At 35.0% G+C, this 21,867-nt stretch overlaps 6 protein-coding genes across 6 annotated transcripts; 1 reads left to right on the forward strand and 5 right to left on the reverse strand.

Moving 5' to 3' along the window:
- Positions 1 to 9: 9 nt before the first annotated feature.
- Positions 10 to 11,276, reverse strand: LOC124442214. The gene is made up of 22 exons (XM_046992697.1): positions 10,983 to 11,276; positions 10,229 to 10,401; positions 9,533 to 9,687; positions 9,010 to 9,140; positions 6,812 to 6,947; positions 6,188 to 6,330; positions 5,644 to 5,838; positions 5,113 to 5,303; positions 4,944 to 5,045; positions 4,786 to 4,857; positions 4,654 to 4,704; positions 4,482 to 4,555; positions 3,682 to 3,822; positions 3,559 to 3,610; positions 3,299 to 3,460; positions 3,106 to 3,152; positions 2,990 to 3,031; positions 2,732 to 2,912; positions 1,907 to 2,155; positions 974 to 1,098; positions 787 to 891; positions 10 to 353 (listed from the first exon to the last, which is right to left on the reverse strand). Exons 1-22 carry the CDS (start codon positions 11,089 to 11,091, stop codon positions 221 to 223), a joined length of 2,769 nt encoding a protein of 922 aa, XP_046848653.1. The 5' UTR covers positions 11,092 to 11,276; the 3' UTR covers positions 10 to 220.
- An 85-nt stretch (positions 11,277 to 11,361) lies between these two features.
- LOC124442744 (zinc finger protein ubi-d4 B-like) lies at positions 11,362 to 13,760 on the reverse strand. The gene is made up of 8 exons (XM_046993230.1): positions 13,704 to 13,760; positions 13,341 to 13,609; positions 12,944 to 13,149; positions 12,694 to 12,793; positions 12,303 to 12,614; positions 12,113 to 12,225; positions 11,913 to 11,994; positions 11,362 to 11,839 (listed from the first exon to the last, which is right to left on the reverse strand). Exons 1-8 carry the CDS (start codon positions 13,727 to 13,729, stop codon positions 11,781 to 11,783), a joined length of 1,167 nt encoding a protein of 388 aa, XP_046849186.1. The 5' UTR covers positions 13,730 to 13,760; the 3' UTR covers positions 11,362 to 11,780.
- A 67-nt stretch (positions 13,761 to 13,827) lies between these two features.
- LOC124442745 (NIF3-like protein 1) lies at positions 13,828 to 15,149 on the reverse strand. The gene is made up of 3 exons (XM_046993231.1): positions 14,968 to 15,149; positions 14,336 to 14,847; positions 13,828 to 14,257 (listed from the first exon to the last, which is right to left on the reverse strand). Exons 1-3 carry the CDS (start codon positions 15,023 to 15,025, stop codon positions 13,853 to 13,855), a joined length of 975 nt encoding a protein of 324 aa, XP_046849187.1. The 5' UTR covers positions 15,026 to 15,149; the 3' UTR covers positions 13,828 to 13,852.
- Positions 15,150 to 15,199: 50 nt separating this feature from the next.
- LOC124442747 (glucosamine 6-phosphate N-acetyltransferase-like) lies at positions 15,200 to 16,634 on the forward strand. The gene is made up of 6 exons (XM_046993234.1): positions 15,200 to 15,301; positions 15,492 to 15,660; positions 15,724 to 15,786; positions 15,866 to 15,996; positions 16,074 to 16,135; positions 16,377 to 16,634. Exons 1-6 carry the CDS (start codon positions 15,296 to 15,298, stop codon positions 16,522 to 16,524), a joined length of 579 nt encoding a protein of 192 aa, XP_046849190.1. The 5' UTR covers positions 15,200 to 15,295; the 3' UTR covers positions 16,525 to 16,634.
- On the reverse strand, positions 16,500 to 17,648 carry LOC124442748 (sterile alpha motif domain-containing protein 15-like). Its single transcript, XM_046993235.1, has 3 exons — positions 17,471 to 17,648; positions 17,102 to 17,200; positions 16,500 to 16,933 (listed from the first exon to the last, which is right to left on the reverse strand). The coding sequence occupies exons 1-3, from the start codon at positions 17,615 to 17,617 to the stop codon at positions 16,685 to 16,687; spliced, it is 495 nt and encodes a 164-aa protein (XP_046849191.1). The 5' UTR covers positions 17,618 to 17,648; the 3' UTR covers positions 16,500 to 16,684.
- A 29-nt stretch (positions 17,649 to 17,677) lies between these two features.
- Positions 17,678 to 21,819, reverse strand: LOC124442742 (RNA polymerase II-associated factor 1 homolog). The gene is given in 17 exon segments (XM_046993229.1): positions 17,678 to 17,938; positions 18,197 to 18,400; positions 18,474 to 18,585; positions 18,748 to 18,806; positions 18,879 to 18,945; positions 19,203 to 19,319; positions 19,386 to 19,431; positions 19,434 to 19,488; positions 19,593 to 19,661; positions 19,784 to 19,840; positions 20,052 to 20,100; positions 20,173 to 20,274; positions 20,731 to 20,797; positions 20,867 to 20,988; positions 21,379 to 21,471; positions 21,589 to 21,606; positions 21,695 to 21,819. Coding segments are annotated over 17 exon segments (1,335 nt in total). The 5' UTR covers positions 21,748 to 21,819; the 3' UTR covers positions 17,678 to 17,893.
- Positions 21,820 to 21,867: the final 48 nt, after the last annotated feature.

Genomic DNA, 21,867 nt, shown 5'->3' on the forward strand with positions numbered 1-21,867 from the left:
ACAACACAATTAAAATGAGAAATCCAATCAGGAAATTCTATTGAGATTTTTTCCTATTGAAAATCATTATTTAAACATACTTGTAATGTCTTATATTATAGGTTGGAAGGTTGGAAGGTGCGAAGTTGTTGGTTTCGGTTATAATTCACGATAAATTAAATTGCGTTGCATTTTGTATACAAAATCATCGATGTACTCTAATGTAAACGATCATCAATAACTATACAGTGAGAGTTGACGACGGTACGATTTCTTTAAACACATTTTCCAAAATCGTATTGGACTCATCCAAACCAACAGGTTTATTGCTCAAACTCCACACGCGACGGTGATTTTCAATTATACCTAAAAGTCTGGTGGAGAGTGGAATTAATGTAAGTATGGATTTCACGAATAAACAATCTCGAAAATACGGGATTAGAAAATACTTTATGATAGTTAATCACAGTGTGCATCATTTCGCTGTGTCTACACCAAGGACGACGCACTCTCGTATGACGTCATAAAATGCCATAATCGATAGTTAATTGACAAGTTACATGATATAGACCGGTCAAAGATTCATTCATCAAAAATAGAACTGGAGTGTTGGTATTTTTGAGAGAGAAGACTTCCTTCTTTGTGAAATGTTGTTAAAATTAACGTCTTTATAAATTTTAATGTAGCGTCGTCATCATAATTGTCATGAAGCGTCATGCGAGAATTCAATTTTTCCAAACTAGCGTCCTTGTCAACAATTATTATATAGACTACCGTTTCATGACTGTTGCAAAAGGTCATAGTTACCTATTAGCGAGATCCGTTCGATTGATGCTTGGTAAACGGGAGATTACAGTAAAACCAGAAAGAGAACTGTTGTCTGATTTAGCAACCATCAAAGCACGACCCATCCTAAAACAAACAATGAAAACATTCTAAACAAAAACAGTGTTTTCAAGGAACAAGACGAAATTCTAATGCGTTTGTTGCAAACCTGCAAGCGTAGATGGCCATGTCTAGGTTTAAATGAAGCACTTTTGTAATCGTCGAAGATCGCGGGCATTTCATCTGAGCTAAAGATAAGGAGGCTTGACTCTTGCGTAAACAACGAGTAACGGTCTGTAATGTTTTTTTAAATAACTTTCTTAATGAATGAAATATTTCATTATGTTCTCAATGATATCACCATAAAAAAACAAACAAAGTCTGTAATCATTACTCATGAAACGTTTCAGTAAATAAGCACAATGTCCCCATGTCCATGTCAATGTCCCCATGTCCATGTCCCATGTCCATGTCAATGTCCCCATGTCAATGTCCCCATGTCAATGTCCCAATGTCAATGTCCCCATGTCCATGTCCCCATGTCAATGTCCCCATGTCTATCTCCCCATGTCAATGTCCCCATGTCTATGTCCCCATGTCATTGTCTCCATGTCCATGTCCCCATGTCTATGTCCCCATGTCCATGTCTCCATGTCCCCATGTCTATGTCCCCATGTCTCCATGTCAATGTCTCCATGTCTCCATGTTAATGTCTCCATGTCTCCATGTTAATGTCTCCATGTCTACATGTTAATGTCTCCATGTCTCCATGTTAATGTCTCCATGTCAATGTCTCCATGTCTCCATGTCAATGTCTCCATGTCTCCATGTTAATGTCTCCATGTCAATGTCTCCATGTCTCCATGTTAATGTCTCCATGTCAATGTCTCCATGTCTCCATGTTAATGTCTCCATGTCAATGTCTCCATGTCTCCATGTTAATGTCTCCATGTCAATGTCTCCATGTCTCCATGTCAATATCTCCATGTCTCCATGTCCATGTACATGTCCATGTCTTCCTGTCAATGACTCCATGACGATGTCATTCACATATTTCAACTCGTCTGGTAAGAACCTAAAAAGAACATGTTTGTCTAAATACCTGTAAACGATCAATGTCCATCATACTAATATCGACATTGTTAGGAAAGAGAAACAGCTTGAGAAGCTGACTGGCGTCCTCGGCTTTATGGCGTGGAGGAATATGACTTTCGGAGTGAATTTTCACTGAACTGGGCTCAAGTAACTGGTGCACTTGGCATAAACTTTTTAAAATGTCACCCATGACTCCAGCATCATCTTGAAAAACGTGCAAATCCAAAACTTTGCTAATCGACGATGTTACACTCTCCTTCATGAGAAAACAATTTAAACAAATCAGGTTACACAAAATATTCAACAATGACTTCGCAAACACTGTGACACAAAAACACATTACAACGCTCGACAAACACTCAAGTTAAAAATAACTGAATATTCAACTTAACAGAACCGAAAATTATTGTCAAAACACTTTAATGTTCAAGTTACGAGAATAAAAACATTGTAGTTGAGAGAACAAAATATTCTTGCAAAGAAAAACAAAGAAACTAAAACATAGTTACAACCATAAAAAATAGGTTCAGATAGTGGCATTAGGCCGAATCCTTTTGTAAAGGCATTCTCATTCCAAGACTACCCAGGACTGAATGTTCTAATTTACCAACGTTTCTATTGATCAAAAATGTCAATGTCTGTCACAGTATAACTGAATTGTTTTAGCGTCATAAGTAAAATGATTCAAACTCTCAACTTAGAATATTACATAAGTACACAAAAAACATGTTAAAAAAGATTGAGCTACAATTCCATGTAATGTTCAATATCATTATAACAGCTTGAGTCAACTTACATAAAGCGTAAACACCAGGAAAATAAGTGAACAAACCTGCTTCATTTTAGAGTTCCAAGCCAATGTACCGCCAGTAGCTAGAGCGGGAAAGCTGACTTCAAGTGGGGTCACGTGCCCATATCCTGACCAATCAGTAACGAGAACACCCAAAGCGTTGTAATGTACAGCAGTTTGAACAGCATCATCTATCAAGTCGAAGCTATCGGCTCCAACCAAACTATTCAAAAAGGAAAGACGACTCAGTATAAAAATGCTCAAAAATACCTCTAAGAAATATCTTTAATGCATGCTCACCTTGCCCAGCTCATTGTACCGGGGCAAATATAGTATGGAATGCTGAAACGATAAAAACGCAAATTTCGAACGTTATTTTGCTCGTAGAGGAATTCGTGTGTCAAATCCTTACTTACCCTGAATCAGAACATAATTTACTAAACACTCCAAAATCATATGACGACTGAAAAAAAGCAGATTAGAATAACATAATTTCAAATAAAAAAAAAGGATTACATCATGTATCGTGAGGTTTTTATATATGAATCAAAGATACCGTGGTTTGTTTAGATATGAATAATGTAAAACTAATTTTAACTAATTACTCACATTTCCACCATACTCCATAGCAATAACGCCATAAGGCAAGATATTTCCATTCTTGATGTACTCGTGAAAAGAATTCGACCACATCAGACAAACCTTTCTCTGTTTCGTATAATGATCATAAATCTCTTGAACGCGATTCATTAAAGAATTGTGATCTGCGTCCTGGAATGAAAAACAGGAAATTGCCATGATTGTTTTTATCAATCAATAAGAGTACAGAATGTTAGACAAAAAATTGTATTCATGATTGAAATTCCTACTTTGTCATTTATAACTGCATCATTTACTTCTCCAAACCCAATATGAACAAACCTGTGGAGATGAACATAAATCATAAATTATCTTTAAATACTTTGCAAAACAATCAATCATGTTCAAATTACCTTGACTGTGGAAATGAAGAAGATATGAAAGAATTAAATTTCTTCAATCCAATGTTTTTTTCCTCACACAAATAAAGATCCGTACAAGGCACTAATTCCAGGTATCTCTTGCGACAATATCGCTCCAATTGAAATAATTCGCTATATAAGCAGAAAGGTTCACAAAAAATAGATTTGAAAATTTTGAAGCAGTGTTATATGAACCGCGATCGTCGACTATAACTCTGTTGTCCCTCAAGTAAATCTATCTTCTAACCAGATACCTTTCAATTTACCTCGACAAAATAATTGTGTAAAATGAAGATGAAAAATGAAACGATAGTTAAATCAAGTGCTTTCACAGTCACGAAACAAATCCGGATATTTTAAATACTAACTCTAAACCGAAGGAAATATATTACTTTAAATAAAAAAAAAACTCTGAAGATGTTCAATTAAAAAATTTTATAACTTATTCACAAAGGAAAAACAGGAGGCTTAGTTTTTTTATGATATTATTACATCTTCATGTGAAATACGTAACGACATATTTATGCTAAGTTTCTTCTCTGGTTGTAGATGAGTAGCAATTTTAGTCATTCTACAGGTCATTTAAAACACTTTAATGTGGATGAGTAGCAATTTTAGTCATTCTACAGGTCATTTAAAACACTTTAATGTGGATGAGTAGCAATTTTAGTCATTCTACAGGTCATTTAAAACACTTTAATGTGGATGAGTAGCAATTTTAGTCATTCTACAGGTCATTTAAAACACTTTAATGTAATACAAATCATGCAACGGCCAAGACGAAATATTACCCCTGAGAATAAGGAAAGTTATACTTTCCAGACTTTTCCTTTAAGTGCAGGTCATGTTCGACACAAAGCATTATCTGTGAATGAACAAATTTAGCTACAGAAAAAAATCGCTTGAGAGAAAAACAAATCATTTCATATGCAATAAAATTTGGCAATATATTTAGTATTTAACCTGATTATACTTCATGTTGGCCAAAATATCAACGAGAAAGAAAAGGGATTCCTTCATGAAAAAATTATAGAATCAAACAAAATTCTTTCATAAACATATCAAAAAGAACCAAAATCCAGTAGTTAAACACACCAAAGTAAGAGCCCTTCCATGACTACAATCAACCAAATAAGCTCTGTATTTCAAGTCTGGCCAATCATATACCTAAAGAATAAAAGCATCAGTATTCGTGACTGTCGAATTGAAAAGATGTCAGGACTTTGTAGTTCCTGTGATGTAATATCTAATACCTGCATACGTGGTATACCAACACCTTTAAACATTCTAAACAGTTGTAATAACGTATTGATGCTGTACCAAAGACCGGCATGATCGCTACCACACAAGTTAATCTATAAGAGAGGATACAGTTGCCCGTGCTTGTCAGGTGGTCAGCGGTTGTTCAAACAAAATGTTTACCTTATGAGAAGAAATATTGATAGAATAGCTTTCAGGTTTCATAAATAATAATGGAGATATAGAACATGTTATGCATCCTGGTACCAACTCCGTGTACGCGTTGTCCGCAACGCACAATGTCCGAACTGAAACACCAAGCCTTTGGAATATCTCGTCAACTGCTCGCCACATGTCGTGAATAATGTGAGGATCTGCAATAGATAATGCTATAAGTTCAATCTCTCGATAACATTACCTTTTCTTTCCTGCAATACCTCAAGTCTTCCGCGAATTCTGTCAATAACCTGACACTAAAGATGACCTTACCCTCCACCCACTCGGTCAATATCCTGACACTAAAGATGACCTTACCCTCCACCCACTCGGTCAATATCCTGACACTAAAGATGATCTTACTTTCCCCTCTCTCAGTCAATATCCTGACACTAAAGATGATCTTACCTTCCCCTCTCTCAGTCAATATCCTGACACTAAAGATGATCTTACCTTCCCCTCTCTCAGTCAATATCCTGTCACTAAAGATGATCTTACCTTCCCCCCTCTCAGTCAATATCCTGACACTAAGGTAAGCTTCAGAATGAAAACGGCTTCCTTTGATCAATGTTAACTTTTGTGGATAAGGCCATAAAAGACTCAGGTCTATTTCGTGTGAATTATCAGTCTCTTCTATTCTGATGTCCGATTTACCTTCAGCAACGCCATTTGTACTGCTTACAATCGAATCATCTGTGAGAAGTAAAAAAGCATTCTGTAACTTCTTGTTTCCAATGCCAACAAAATAAAATGAATACTTTATGAAGAGAAATCATTTCAAACAACCAAAGCTATAAGTGTACATCCAAAATCGTGGACTACTATATTTTTCGAAATAACCTTTAATACCACTGTGAATAAAAGTCCTGGGCCTAGCAATAGTATATGAACCATTTCGCTAGGACAAAAAAAGAACTTAATACATAGTGCAAGAAATTTTGTGTTTGGAAAATAAGAATTAATTTATATTTGAATAATGATAGCAGTTTTTTTGGGTGAAAACAAATGACCGACGTTAAATTAAAGAATATTATATAACAACCTGATCCGTTTAATAAACCGTTTGTCACTGCATCTTCTTTCTTTTCATTCGTATCGTTGATCGACTCAGGCGGATTAAGCAACAATTGCTTGAGTTCAGAATCTTCGGGCGCAAAATCAACTGGCGTTTTACCTTTGTTAGAGCTAGAAAGGATTCCAATCAATGACGAAATTGTTAGAATACAAAAGAAGGATATAGATAGACAACAAGGTCGCAACAAATGAATAATAAGGGTAAGCAATATAAAGATCTAACAACATAAAGTCCACAGTACTGAGGAGCACAATTAACATTGCAGTACAAGGATGATGTAGGAATACGGAAGTACATGAAACAACATATCAGTACAAGGATGATGTAGGAATACGGAAGTACATGAAACAACATATCAGTACAAGGATGATGTAGGAATACGGAAGTACATGAAACAACATATCAGTACAAGGATAATGTAGGAGTTTACAAAGAAATGTGGCAGAACTAGCTGCAAGCGTTGGTCTTGTCATGATAATCTTCAAAAGTTACACAAATGTTCTATCATTAGTATGGACTTGCTTATTGTAGTGGCTTACACTCAATCATGAAAGAGACACAGTAAGTTTGTAGCTACACGATAAAACTTACCCATGCAAAATACAAATATCACTTTTTGCACCGTAACTTAACAAAAGTTCAACAATATCTTTATCTCTACGTTTGACAGCATCAAAGAGAGCTGTTGAACCTTCACTGTTCACAGCATTAACGTCAGCATTGTGTTCTAAAGCAAATAGTGAGGTTGTTCATGATCAATTTGTTTCTTCCTGTAGAGACCAGGAGCGAATCCACGGTAAGTCAGAATACATTATTACAAATGAATTTTTAATTCAAAATACTTTTCAGAAAATCCTAAGGGTAATTTAAATTACGTATGAGGAAAGTAGGAAGTTTGGATGACAGAACAGAATGGAAACAGTTCTTTCAACGCCAAGACAGTTCACAATTGACACAACTTCTTTCTTTCTCCGTCGAGAACTGTAATTTTATCTTTAACGGTCAAGTTTATCAACAGATTGATGGTGTGGCTATGGGTATCTGCTTTGGCCCTCTATTTGCAAACATTTTTATGTCCTTTAACGAGAACTCATGGCTTCACAACTGTCCCACCACTTTCAACCACCAACATCCTAACATTTCCTTTACATCTGAACTTAAAAAAGACGGCACAATACCTTTTCTTCAAGTAAAAATAACTCGCTCAAACGGCAAGTTTTCCACCTCTGTTTATTGTAAACATCGTAAACATACTTTCACTGGTCTCTTCACCAATTTCCATAATTTCAATCTCATTCAATACAAAAGTTCTTTAATCTCCTGTTTACTTCACAGAAGTTTCGACCTCTGTTCCAGCTATGAACATTTTCATACTGAACTAGAAGTTGTTAGAAAACTGTTCACATATTTGACAATCATGTTCACCGCTTCCTCAACAATATATTTGAACCCAAAGATCCTATTCACATTGCTCTTAAGAAGTCATGTACTTCTGTTTCCCTTTGACCGGTTTACACTCTCTTCAGATTTGCACTCAAATAACTCGACTCTGCAATGCTGCCTTTCCTCATGTCATATTAACGTTCGCTTTGTCTTTCGCTCCTCCAAACGTCTCTCCTCTTTCTTTCCTTTTAAGGATAGGGTTCCCAAGTTTCTGAGATCTGGTGTTGTACACTCATTTAAGGTGTCGATGCTGTTCCGCGTCGTATGTGGGTCAAACCACACGTCGTTTGCACACCAGAATATTGGAGCACTTGGGAATTTCTCCCTTAACAGGGTAACCTAGCTTCCTATTGTCCACCACCATAAGCAATTCTTTCTCATACAAGAAACACATTTCACCGACTCTGCCCATTTCAATGACGTCTCAATATTCTCTTCGTCCTCTTACAATTATAACATTATGATTCATGAAAGTCCTCTCTCAACATCCAAGGCAACTAAATCCCTTTTCACCTTCTCCAATGTTGCCCCTTCATTAACGTTGCCCTTTACATTCTGTCCTGTTATCCAAGCTTACCTTATATGTAATTCAACAACCTGTAAAAATCTGCTTAAATTTAAAATCTCGTGTTGATATCTTTTATTTTATCTGAAGGTTCTTAAGTGAAAGATGAAATGTCATTAATGAAAAAACCTTTTATTTTTATTTCTAATTTATTGTCGTAATGGCTTTATTAAAAGTTGGGCTATTATGTTCATAACTTAAAGATTCAATAGAACTTACTAATCAACAAGATTCTTGTTTCAGTATTTTGAATTTAAATGAGCTGCAATAATGTATTCTGACCTTCACTAGATCTGACACTGGCTAGGGCACACCTAACATAAGTCATATGCAGTGTGCGAATTAACGGTGTGCAATGTGCAATTTGCACATCGTTTTAGCTAAAATGAAAACAATTGCACATCACTTTTTCAAACGATGTGCAAAAATAAGCGGTTTTAACAAAAAACACTGTCGTAAATCATATGAATTTGTTCACGTTTAAAAATATTAATTTTAGCAATTAGCGCTATATAATAATTAACGTAATATCGATTTGATTATGCCTCTAAAGAAACACTTTTGTCAAAAAAATTGCACATCGTTTTTTCTGAACTAATTCGCACACTGCATATATATTGATGCTTCAAAAAGCTTTTATTTGATGCAAACTTATGGACAAGCAAAGTTATAGATATTTTTGAGCTGTTTTCGATTAATGTATGAATGGCTATTGACCCTCTCAAAATTTGATATGATTCCAGTTTTCAGAAATATAATTTAACAATAAAACAAAACTTACGACATAAAAGTTTAACAGCATCATAACCACCAAATGTTGCCGCCCAATGTATAGCACGGTTATTCGATTCTGTTCCATCATTGGCATTAGAGCTCACGCCAGCAAACAGAAGCCTTTCCAATTTGGTGATCCTAAAAAAGAATAGTTCCATAAAACTTGTCTCGTAGCAAAAGATTTAAATGTATGAAATAGGCAACGTGTTGAGCAAAGTTACAGTAGTACACAGTTCATTGTGAAACTTATTTTAATCTGGAGTAGTAGCTGTTAATTGATCATCATGATTGCCACTTTCATTAGTGTCTCTGTGATTATGGTCAATATAAAATTTACAGAGTTGCACAAACTGCACATACGCATTATAGCCAAGCCAAGGAATGTTGTATACATCCCACATATACATATCCAGCATCCATTCTAGGAAAGCCTATCGTCTTGAGTGTTGTACACCCCCACACACACACACACACATAAACTGCTAAATCCAGTCTATCTCAAAATTCATAAATGGATTGTAAAAGCTTACTGGTTATGAGCAGCAGCTTCTAATAACTGTTCATTATAAATCCTGAGTATTCTCTCATCTGAACAATATTCAAATGGAGATGCACCTTCCTTGTTCAGTCGTGTTGGATCTGCTCCAGCAGAAAGTAATGCCCTTGTGATATCTGCATTGCTAAGCTAGTATAACATGATAATTATAATGTCAAAAAAGTATATAATGGTAGATATAAAGGAGACATTGATATATTTGATTCATTATTCAAAGCAATTCAGATCTGAATGTTGTAGCCATGCATGAAGATAGCAAGATGTGGGTGCAGATGATACCATCAAAATCTTTAACATAAAATTCCTTCAGTGAAATATTCAATTAGTTGCCAAATGACAAGCAATGTGAAGTACCATACTTCTGTTCAAACATTCAAATGTAGTTTGAACTCACTGTCAGAGTACGGCCCTGTTTGTTACTGACTCAACATTGATGTGGAACAACTAACTTAAATAAAATCTTGAAAAAAATGATACATAGATAGAATGGTGAATGGAAGAGTTCTCAAAAGAGAGCTGTTTAAAAAGATTTCTCCTGCCGAAATACATGATAATTTTAGACTTTTACATGTATAAACAGCTCTTTTAATAACTTTACCATTCAAAATGTTACATAAAACATGTATTTTAAAATTATATTTGGAAGTTTATTCTTTAGAATTTAAAATACCTTAGTGGCCAAGTGTAAAGCAGTTCCTGCATCATCATCAACATAATTAAGCATAACGCGTAAGATGTCATAAGGATTGTCCTCATAATCTTCATCCCATTTTCTGATACGAAAATCTTCTCCTGCACCATCATCTTCAACTTCATCTTCGAAAAACCCATTTTCAAATCTACCTGGAAAATTCCAACTTGATAGTAAAACCCTCATATATTACAACAAATTCTCATAAATCAAAATATGTTGCTGATTTAGAAATAAGCTGATGTCAAATTCAAAAGACGCTCGTGTACATTTTGATATTGCACACTAAGTTGTAAAGCGACTTCCTCTGCTAGAATTTACAAACTTGGTCACTTTGATAAGGATATCTTTGAAGATAACTGCAGTCAGAATGTAAATCTATATTTAATTTAATGTTTTTTTTCACAGCAACACTAACTACAGCACACAGAAAAGCTTACAAACATTTAAGCACTTGACAGTTGTACAATACAGTGGTTTCGCGTCATGCTAGATTTATGAACTATGACCAATTATCAGGTATTTCACACAAATATTTTTTTGCACTTACTGTAGTCGAAACCATTGTCTCAAATGCCTACTTACATTGTGGGAAAATCGATAATAGTAATTTATAATAAACTTCAGTTGAGTGCACATGTGAAATTCAATGGATTACATACATACGCATTGTCAAATTGCCAATTTACCTTTAAAAAATCAAAAATTACATGAATTATATTGCAAAACTTACTTTCTGCTGCAGTCGAAAGAATACCGCGAACAATATCAGTCCTTCCCAGCAGGATGGCAGACTTTAGATTGGAGTAACTCTCCGCAATAAGGCTTTCTTCACTCATCATCCTTCTCCACTAACTTTATTATTTAATAAATAGACTACAATCATCGGGAAGTAGATCATATAAGCATTCCTGATCTTAGGTGATTATTGCCACGTAGAAAAATAAAGATCACACCCACGATGTAGACATTCTAGATTCTACTGAATATATCCGAAAGACCGAAGTCTTGAATTCAATGCATGAATGCTTTTTGCTGTGAAATACAAACATCGTTTCCAGGCCCTCGTTCGGAGAGGCCGAAGGAGTAACAGGTTAAGAGTCACTTTAACATTTCCAATAAAAAAATTATTTTTATTTGTTATCTTTTTTTACTTTAGCCAAGTGCACATATGCCATATTTTAATAGGAAATTTCTAAATTTTTTCATGAACAAAATTAAACATGACAACTAGTTTAACCATGATATTACTGTTAGAAAATAGCCAGTAACTTATAGTATAATTTAAAATGAAAAATATACTCTAGTGTTGTGTGTTTGTCATTTGTGGAAGACAATTTACCTCTTCATCAAAGCTGCTCATCATCATAAAAATAAGCACCCATATTTCAAACTTAAAGAAAAGCTCAGCAAGGGTAACATCCTCCCACATCCATGTATGTAAATGTACAAGTGGTAACATCCTCATATGTACATATATGTACAAGTACATCAAGGGGTAACATCCTCTCATGTACAAATATCAATTCAATCACATTTGTTTTCCGACCATATTCTCATCTTCCTCACATAATTTACATATCCAGCTACCTGAAAGTTCAAAATACAAATATTTTAAAATATAGGGAAAAATACTCAAAACCTTGGCAGACTTGATGCATACCTTCCGGTGGAGTTGACATTGGAGGATTTAAACAATACATGTGGTAGCCTCTGTCACAATCATCACAGAACAATAACTGATCCTTAAAAAGTGATTGAAATTACTTTTAGGCACCATTTAAATACTGGAAGATGCCTATCCTTCTCCAGGCTTTCAGACAATAATAGTTATAGTATACAGGTAATGCAAATGATACATACATCATTATCTGAGGTGCCACAAAAGGTGCATGATTTACATTCAATGCATTGCCAACGATATTGTTTTACTTTAGCTGTGAGCTTTGCAGTAAATTGTAAGCAGGTTGGGTGACCTAAAAAGTATGAAAAATCACGCACAGCTTTCGCCAGATAGACACACAACATTTCATAAAGTTCATCGTTGACTTACCACATCTACCACAGTCTGCACAAGACAATAATTCCTCAGACAATAATGTCTTTCTGTTTTTTGTGGCATCACCAAGGCAAAAATCACAGTAATCATTAGGATTTGCTATACCACTTTTTGTCTCTTTTGTAACTGCTAATGTCGTAGTAATTACTGATGGTTGAGAGCTAACCTCAACACTTGGTGATCCTGGTAATCCAGTTACAAGAGGGTTTACCTCCATTGTTTCACTAGAAGATCCATCTTGATCGTGGTTGTAATGTGTGTAATGATATTTTAGACCCGGACCATTCTTGTAACGTTTACCACAAACTAACATGAAGATCAACAGCAAATGTGGAGGACATAATTAAAATCAGATCAGCTGTAAAGCATTCAAGTGAGAACTTACTCTCACAAACATATGGTTTTTGCCTTTCTTCATATGACATTTTTGCTAAATCTTCTTTTGTGTAGTTTTTTATCTTGAATTCTTTGTCGTCTTTGATCAACTGATGAAAGAAAGACAAACATGTTTAGAGCATCAATTGTCAAAAGGTGATGTTCACATTTTGAATTATCAAAAATCTTTGCCACTTGTCAAAAAGTGAATTAACCTAAAATCATCAGTGTATTTACTACACAGTAATTTGAATGCTTACACTTTTCTTCATTAATCGTCCACTTTTTCCTGTCCTCTTAAAGCTTGACTCTTCATCATCATCTGACTCTTCTTCACTCTCCTCCTCGCTCTCATCAACGGCTTCCATTTCATATGCTTCCCCGTTCTCCTCAACATTACCATGTCCAATATCCTGGTTATTCCCAGTCCTAAGTTGACCAACAGGGACACCACCATCAAACGTTGCTGTTTATTAAAAAATACACGATGGATAAAAACTTCATCATGGAAATGGATCCATGCTGAATGATTGTAACATGTTGCAATGTATATAGCAGTAATTATCTACATTTTTAAATGGGAAGATCATTCAACATAGCTCTTGCCTAATGTTTCTTATTTTATTTCCCACTCAATCAAAAATTTTCAGTACAAACCTTGGGAACGACAGTCTTCGACAGCAACTGATTCGCCTACATCTTCATTCGGCTCAGTACAAGGTTTACGCTTCCATCGTCGACCAGGGTAAGTGAAGAGCTGATATGGATATGCAGCAGCTTTCCTAGATAGTCTACTACGCCATAAATAGCAACTTACTTGAGCTACACCAGTTTGAGAGTCGAGAAATGGACTTCTTTGTTTTCTTTCGAAACTAAGACGTGAGTTGTAGGCCGTGGTTTGTTCCAAAGCGTCCTTGTAACGAACACTTAAATGAACCAAAACATTAAACATAATGTATGTACACAAAGCACAATAAAAGACTGGTCATATGGTAAGCCGTTTACGACTTTATCACCTACCTACTTATTCCCAATTTGGCCGCCATGTTTGTCCGTGTGAAAGAAGACAAGAAAGAAGAGAACATCTTTTCACGCCCCCCCCCTTACTACCACTGACAAAAGAAATCAGTCACAATGATCGCAATTGAACTCACTTCAAACTTCTTCATTTAAATTATACTAATAGGATCATTATCGTTACACGAATTTAAAATTGTTACTTTCGAATCAAGTAATTGACAAAGATACTTGGAAAACTTTTCTTTAAGAAATCCACGTTCTGTGTTGCTGTGCTCACCCAAGACCACATGTGTTCCATTTGAAACTGCATCCAACAAATCATGATGAGACATCTCACCAGTTAAAAACATATCCGCTTTAACGCCTTTCAGCACGCTGCCGCCTGATCCAGCACAAATAGCAACAGTTTTTATGTACTGATTAGCAGACACTGATCTTGCAAAACGAATACTGTCCAATTTCAAAAAGTTCTTAATTCTCTGAAGAATCTCATCTACAAATACTGTATCTTCTAAACTGCACAAGCGGCCAATGCCAGCACCTTTCATGTACCACTACAATAAAAAGGTACGATAGAGTATGTAAGCAAATAAACATATACAAAATTTCTTATAAGGTATAAAGAAAATTACATTATTAATTGCTGTAGAGTCATCAATTGTTAGGCACTTCAGTGGCTTTACACTTCCTTTTCCCAAGCCACTGGCCAACCAGTCATTTACACCATCTCTCATCACGTCAAAAACTGTATGTGGAGAATATATTGCAATTTTATTTTCAATTGCCTTCACAACGATGCGTTCTTTCCATGATGCTCTAGTTAACCTTTTCAAAGGGTTAAATATTGGTGGGTGATAAGACAAAATCATATCAATTTTCTTATCAAGGGCATCATCTATTATTACTTCTGTCACATCATTGGTTAAAAGGATTCTGCTGACCATGTGACTGCTATTTGATGGCTCCACAAGAAGTCCAACATTGTCCCATTTCTCGGCCAATGACAAAGGGGCATGCTTTTCAAGTCTTTCAACAATTTCTGCTAGTTCCATTCCTCTTTTTGTAGTGCTATATTTCCTACCATTTTTGAGAAATATTGTTGTTACATAGGAGGCTTTCCAATTTCTTTGTAGATTCATTAAATCTAAAAGTGAACATCTTTATTATAAAAGCACTAAAGGGGCTCGTGATTTACAAAATTAACACGAATGTTCAATATATAACTTTCAATAATTCTTTTAACTGGCCTTTACACATAAAATACCTTTAAGGCTTGATTTGTAGAACATGGAACATAAAACCGTCATGCACCATGAGTTCATTAACCTTTCCACCAAAAGTAGTATTTGCCAGTATATCTAAGAAAACAGCCTTAATTTCAATGATACATCACAAGCATATCTTCAAATTCATCTCAAAATTAATTTCTGTTTCCTGCGCACGGCCTGTGGCACAGGTTGAATGTTTGTGCTGACTCAGCATTTTCATTTGTTTATTTTGTATTACAAATAAGGAAGTTGTGCCACGTTTTGCCTTGGAACATTTAGTTGGACATTAGGTTGTTTTGACGAGTAACGAAAGGGAAAAATAGGATGGAAGTAAGAAAGACTTAGTTTGTAAATATTTTGACGTCGACTCTATCGTCATTTTGACAGAAAAAGTCGCATTTGCGTCTTCTTTGACATCAATTTTGCAATGACAAATTTGGCATTTGCCACGTCGTACCACAATCCTGCTTCTTGTAGTTCCAGATATTTGCATGCATTTATAAGTCTCTTAATTCTCTAGAATCATGTAACCTCCAATGATGATTATGGGAAATTGCTATTCGATAAAGATTTGTTAACGGCAATTGACTTTACCGAAAGTCAGAGACGACTGGACTTGCTAGTATCACCATCTAATCTTGGAGACAACTTTAACATGAGACCTCTTTCTGAAAATGATTACGAGAAAGGTTAGAATGTTTTATTGATATTTTCTCAAGTTGTCAAACTCACCTATTACTTGATTTATATAGGTTATATTGATCTTTTAGCTCAGCTAACCTCAGTGGGCAACATACACAAAGAAAAATACTTAAGTAAGATTTTGACACAGATTCTGTAGAAATCAGCATATTGTTTGTGGAATGCATTCTTTAATGAACAACTTTGGTTTAGAAAGGTTTCGTGAGATGAAAGAATGCCCCAACACATACTACATTGTTGTAATTGAGGATACTGCTATCAAAAAGATAGTTGCAGCTGCATCTCTTGTTTTGGAACAGAAATTCATTCATGAAATTGCCTTGGTAACATGCAATTCATAACTTATTTCAGACTTATGACAAGTGTTATAGTTAAAAATCATTACCTTTTTCATGAACAGAGAGGTCGCATTGAAGAAGTTGTAGTTCATAGTGCATATAGAGGAAAGCATTTTGGAAAACTGTAAGTTTATTGGAATTTTAGTACAAAGTACTTACCTATAAGTAGGTTTTGAAATTTCCTTAATTAGACAAATGATGAATTCTAATTAATCTGAATTTAGATTTATTATTTTTTTCATGTTTTCTACTTTGTTTATACTTTGAAGTAATTCTAAACCCTGAATATATATTTAAGTAGTGAAGCATGTGATGGACGTAAGTTACCTCAGGAATACTTGTGATCAACAATATTTTTTCCATAGGTTAGTTGAATGTGTAACACTATTAGCAAAAGATCTCGGATGCTACAAAATCAGCTTGGACTGTAAGGAACCACTACTGTCCTTTTATAAAAAATTTGGATATAAGGATGAGGGTGTTCATTATTTAGTCAACAGAGTATATAATTAGAGGGTTTATATTAACACTATAAAAATAAATGGATTAATGTAATTATATAACAAATTGTAAATTCTTAAAATAATGATAAATACATTCCATTGTTGGTAATGAATAATCAATTATTTTTCATTTTCATAATAAGCAATCAAAGTTTTTTTGTCAATATATATTATTTGCTTCTTTTGCTTGTCCAATTTTCCTTTATTTGTGCGTCAACAATCCTTTGAGCAGGGCCATGTTCTTCCATCAAATCCAGGAGTCGATGGAACTCCTGAAATTTCTCAGCATCACTTTCAGTACCTGTGAAAGCTCTTCTTTCTAGGAACAAACCAAGACGCTCTCGATGCTGAAGCCTTATTGGTCTCATCCAGTCAGGCTTTTCAATACCAGTCACCTCCCTCACTTTTCTTGCAATGAACTAAGATATCAGACATAGAAAGAAACTTGTTACAAAACTCATTTTACAATTAAAAGCAATTCAAAACACTAAAATCAGTTACAATCATCAAGTAATACTAATACGTAACAATACATTTTCACTAATATTAACATATGTAGTTATAACCAGAATAACTCAGACACTCACCTTAATGTGTTCAAAATCAGTGATGCCAATTCGAGGAAGAGAGGAAGCATGGACTGTTATAAGCTTTCGTCCATTTACACCATTGGATAAAAAACAATCCTGTTGCAAGGAGTAAACGTTGTATTCCATGTAGAATACTAAAACACAAGACAATAGACTATGTGCACTCCGTATAAAGTAAACATTATTTAATCTAAAAGTTTTGACACGGGTTAAATGTCATCATTAGATCAAATAATGTTTACTTTATACGGAGTGTCAATTGTCTTGTGTTTTCCTAAAATACTCTTTGACAGTCGTACTAACGTATAATACTATTATTGAATGTATCTCATATCAACGATGGCAGTTACTGGCACACACACACACCCTATATTGAGGAAATCCTAGATATTCAATCCAGTCTGCCACATCTTTAGGTGTCCATTCCAGACAGGCAGGAATTCCTTCACAGTCAAAAGAAGGTGAAAATCTCTTTTTAAAATCATTTTCGTTCTTTTCCTTGTCAGAGGCCATTATTCGTTGCCACAACAACGAACCACCTGGTTACCAGTCCTTTAAACATTTACAGCGTCATTCCCTCTCTTTTCACAGTTTTTTTTTATTCAAAATCCTTTGCTCGCTTATAAATTCCTAGAACTTAGAAACTACGATATTTACATAAACTGCTGTTAAAAAAATATTATACAGAAAGTAATACCACTAAATCACCGCAGAAGCAATTGTCAAAGAATGAGCTAAGTTTAAATAAAGATGCGACAACAGAAAAGATTTTATCATATTTCAAAATGTTCAATCGGAATCATCACCAAATATGCCTTCACCGCTATCATCACCCTGAAAAATAAAAATAAATAAAATGAGAAATTAAGACATCCTTTTTTTACACGGTGCTGGAATCAAAACAATGTAAAAACAGTGTTCCTTTCGCGGAGCAAACCGAGGAAATAAAGGATGAAAATAGTGCTTTTTCCATTTACAGAACAAATAAACTATTAAACAGCCCTTCTTCCCAGTACAGACAAACAAGTAGAAGCAATAAGCAATTGAAAACAGTGAAAGAAACAGCCGAGCAGAGAGAATAAAAAAACTTACAGAATCCTCTCCTTTACTAGATTCTTCTTTCTTTTCATTATTTTCTTGTTCCTCATCGTCGTCATTATCATCGTCATCGTCATCTTGTTCGACGTTATCGGCACCGTGTTCATCACCAGATTGTTCTTCTTCTTCTACTCCACCTTCATCATCATCTTCCTCGTTCTCCGCAGTGACATTTTCAAGTTGCATTAGACGCGAATTCTAGTTAATCAACAAGTTTCATTGAGGCAAACCACAAAGAAGCCCAACATATTCAAACAAAATATATACTTACTTGCGTTTGTTGTTCTTGCTCAGTCAATTCTCTATGTTTCACGAATAATTTAGACACAGTCGACTTTACGCCTCCAGCTCCACCCCTAGTTCTTCGTTTACTGAGACGAACCCTAGTAAGGTTTGTGGCAGAAAGATGAGTAAAAAAATGCACACTTTTTATGTCTAACAATAAGGCTGAGAGTGACAGGATTTCACATTGTTTACCTCTACCTCAAGTTGTAAGATTTTTACTCTTCTCTAGGAGAGTCTCATTGCTATATACAAAGTCTTACCTTGTCACTAGCTCATCATAAAACACGCCATCATCACGAAATACAAAAACGTAATTCTCCTAAAGGAAGACATGTGAAGATCAATAAAAATAACCAATTGATTTTACACCATTGAAGTGTGACGGATGAACCTCGTATCCTTTAGATGCTTTATTCTTAACGTTCCAGTTATATTCCCTCGCCATTTTATAATGATATCTATATAAAACGAAAGTATAAATGTTGACGCATCAATCGTGAAATAAATCACCAAAACATAATCAAATGTTCGACAGTAAGCACAAGCCTCATTATTTGAACTAATCAGATTATATGGAGTCGATCATTCCGTATTGAGACAGGAAAGATTTGTGAAGTTATCGCTCTGTATGTATGGTGAAGATGGACATCAATTTTGGAGACGGAGGATGGGGTATATTTTACTTCTTTAGTAAGAAAGAGAAAATGAAACTAACACATCTTCCTCCGTATACTCTCGTTCTTCATCCTGGTCACGTTTCCGCTTTCGTAAGGTCTCTTTTTCAGGTAAGAAATATGCAACGAACTGGTCACCTTGAACATCCACCATACCACTACAACACAAATACATTCATCAGAATAAGATGGCGCGTTTGAACTTCACGGAGGCCATGACGAACCGAATCATAGCCTGACACATGTCCTCGGCTTTTGCTGGCTCATGACCGCCCGTGGAGCAGGATCTGTATCAAAGATAACGTGGGCACATGGCTGAGACCACATCTAGCAAATATATATAAATATTTGTGTGTAGTAATAGCACGATGTATAACAAAGACGTCACATGAAGACATATTTTGATAGTAGATAAAAATCATTACGTTTACCTGAAAGTCTGGAAAAACGGGCAAGACATCGAGAGGTTTGATATTTCTTTTGCTTGGATGACGATAGATCTACAAAACAACAAGTGCTCTTCCCGTTTCATGAAAATTTTCAAAAATATGAGTGGTGAACAATAACTAAAAAAACCCATTCACTTTCTCGGTAAAGATGGAAAAAAGTTTGAGATAGCTACCGGTCTCTTTGCAGACTCAAATGTTCCAGAAATAGCTTCAACTTGACTTTCACGATCCTGAAATTTTATCAAAATTGTTAAAATAAACCAAGACACAAAATAGCAAGCCAGTTAAAATATAATTCGATATGTTGATTGAAATCAGTAAAAACAAAGATGAGACCTGTCTAAGAGTTAGACTAGATACTGTATACTGATGTTAGTTCACACAATGTAAGATGATTAATGTTGTCTCCAACACGATCCATTAAAAACTTGTATGATCTACCTTGTACAAATCTGTTCCCTGAAACTTCTTCTTCATGCTGTAGCCAACTCTGGAAGATAAAAAATAAAACTGAAGACAGCATTTCTTTTCAGATGAATTGACAATGAATTATGACACATACTTTGTTTCCATTTGGTCATTGCTCGTTTGAAAACGATTATATTCAGTAGAAATGTACTCTGTTTTTCGAAGCCATGATACTGTTTTGTTGTGTTGTCGAGACCTGATTTAAGACAAGATACCAGTAATAAGAAGGTGCAGGGATTACCACAGACTTTGGTTAGAGAGGGAACAGGGTGTGTAAGGATTACCACAAAGTTACAAACTTTGGTTAGAGAGAGTGAAGGGGTGTAAGGATTATTACATCATTTGGTTAGAGAGTGCAGGGGAGCAAGGATTACCACAAACATTGGTGAGAAAGGGTGTATGGGGTGTAAGGATTACTACAAGCTTTAGTTAGAGAGGGTGTAGGGGTGCAAGGATCGCCACAATCTTTGGTTAAAGAGGTTTCAGGGGGTGCAAGGACTACCACAAGGTTTTGTTAAAGAGGGGGTAGGGGTAGCAAAGATTATCACAAGCTTTTTCTAAAGAGGGTGTAGGTAAGGTAAGTCTAGAGAATGCAAAGGGTTCATATATTCCAACCTACCCCAACTTTGCATTAAAAATTATGCATATTTACCGCTTCTGATCGGTTAAGCCAATTGGATCTTCTTCTAACAATTTTTCATCAATTGGATGAAGAGTTGCTTATAACAACAGAGGAAAGATAAAAAAACACAATACTAGAAGTAATTTCAATATTAAATCAATTGCACCTTCGGGGTTTATGGTGTACGTATCAGGATCAATGAGATCAATATTCACACCAAGATCAACCTCTGTTAACAACTCATGCTTGTAATTTTTCTCCAAAGATGTTGGCTTATATTGCACAAACCTACAGAGCAAAAATCAAATAAATAACTTTTTACATTTACAGCGTTGAAGTAATCACGGAATAATTCAACTTTTATATGCCAAAGACATTTCTCTAATGTGAAATGTATATCATAGGTTGTAAACAAGGTGTATCTAAAAATCAACACTTCATAATAAGAAAATATCTGCAATGTTTTTCAATACAAAACATGTTTGGCCTTAGAACTTTATGAAGCTTGTAATTATGACTATTAGCCTTCCAGCTGTATGAACAAAAGCCATTGTAAATTCCCAGTAGCAAAAATTCAAAGTGGGTGCCATTTTTTTGATATACCCCGGGTTGTAACATGTTTAGCCTAAAATAAACATGGTAGATATTCAGCTTATTAATTGCTAAACATTTTATTACCTGTTGGCTTCAAATGGATATGCAATAAACTTGGCATCAAAGGGTATATCAGGCAAATGATTATTATACTTCACTCTGCATACAAAGTCTGGTCTGTTTTAATAAGATGAGATTATTGTTAATGAGTAAATCCTCATGTTCTAAACCATTCTGTATATACTATAAAAGAGACTGAGCAACTATAAATAATCTTAAAAAAATAAAAAATACCTGGATTGTGACCCAGACCTGCAATTACAAAAGTACCATAAAATTGGTCAGTCAATATTAGTATAAAACGCTTGAAATTCCATTTGATGCATTTGATCATCTTTACCTTCTTCCTTCATCGGGACGGCGTTTTTCCTGAGAATGTATTGTAGGAGGCATTTTTAAATGCTCTCAAATAACAATTAACCAAAACTAATTCGTCGCCATGTTCTTTTTTATACAAACAAAGAAGCTCTTTTCCATACACCAAATGGTTTTGTAGTTGTAGACGTACAGACC

The sequence above is a fragment of the Xenia sp. Carnegie-2017 genome, unplaced genomic scaffold (assembly GCF_021976095.1).
Source record: "Xenia sp. Carnegie-2017 unplaced genomic scaffold, XeniaSp_v1 HiC_scaffold_20, whole genome shotgun sequence".
Lineage (NCBI taxonomy): Eukaryota > Metazoa > Cnidaria > Anthozoa > Malacalcyonacea > Xeniidae > Xenia > Xenia sp. Carnegie-2017.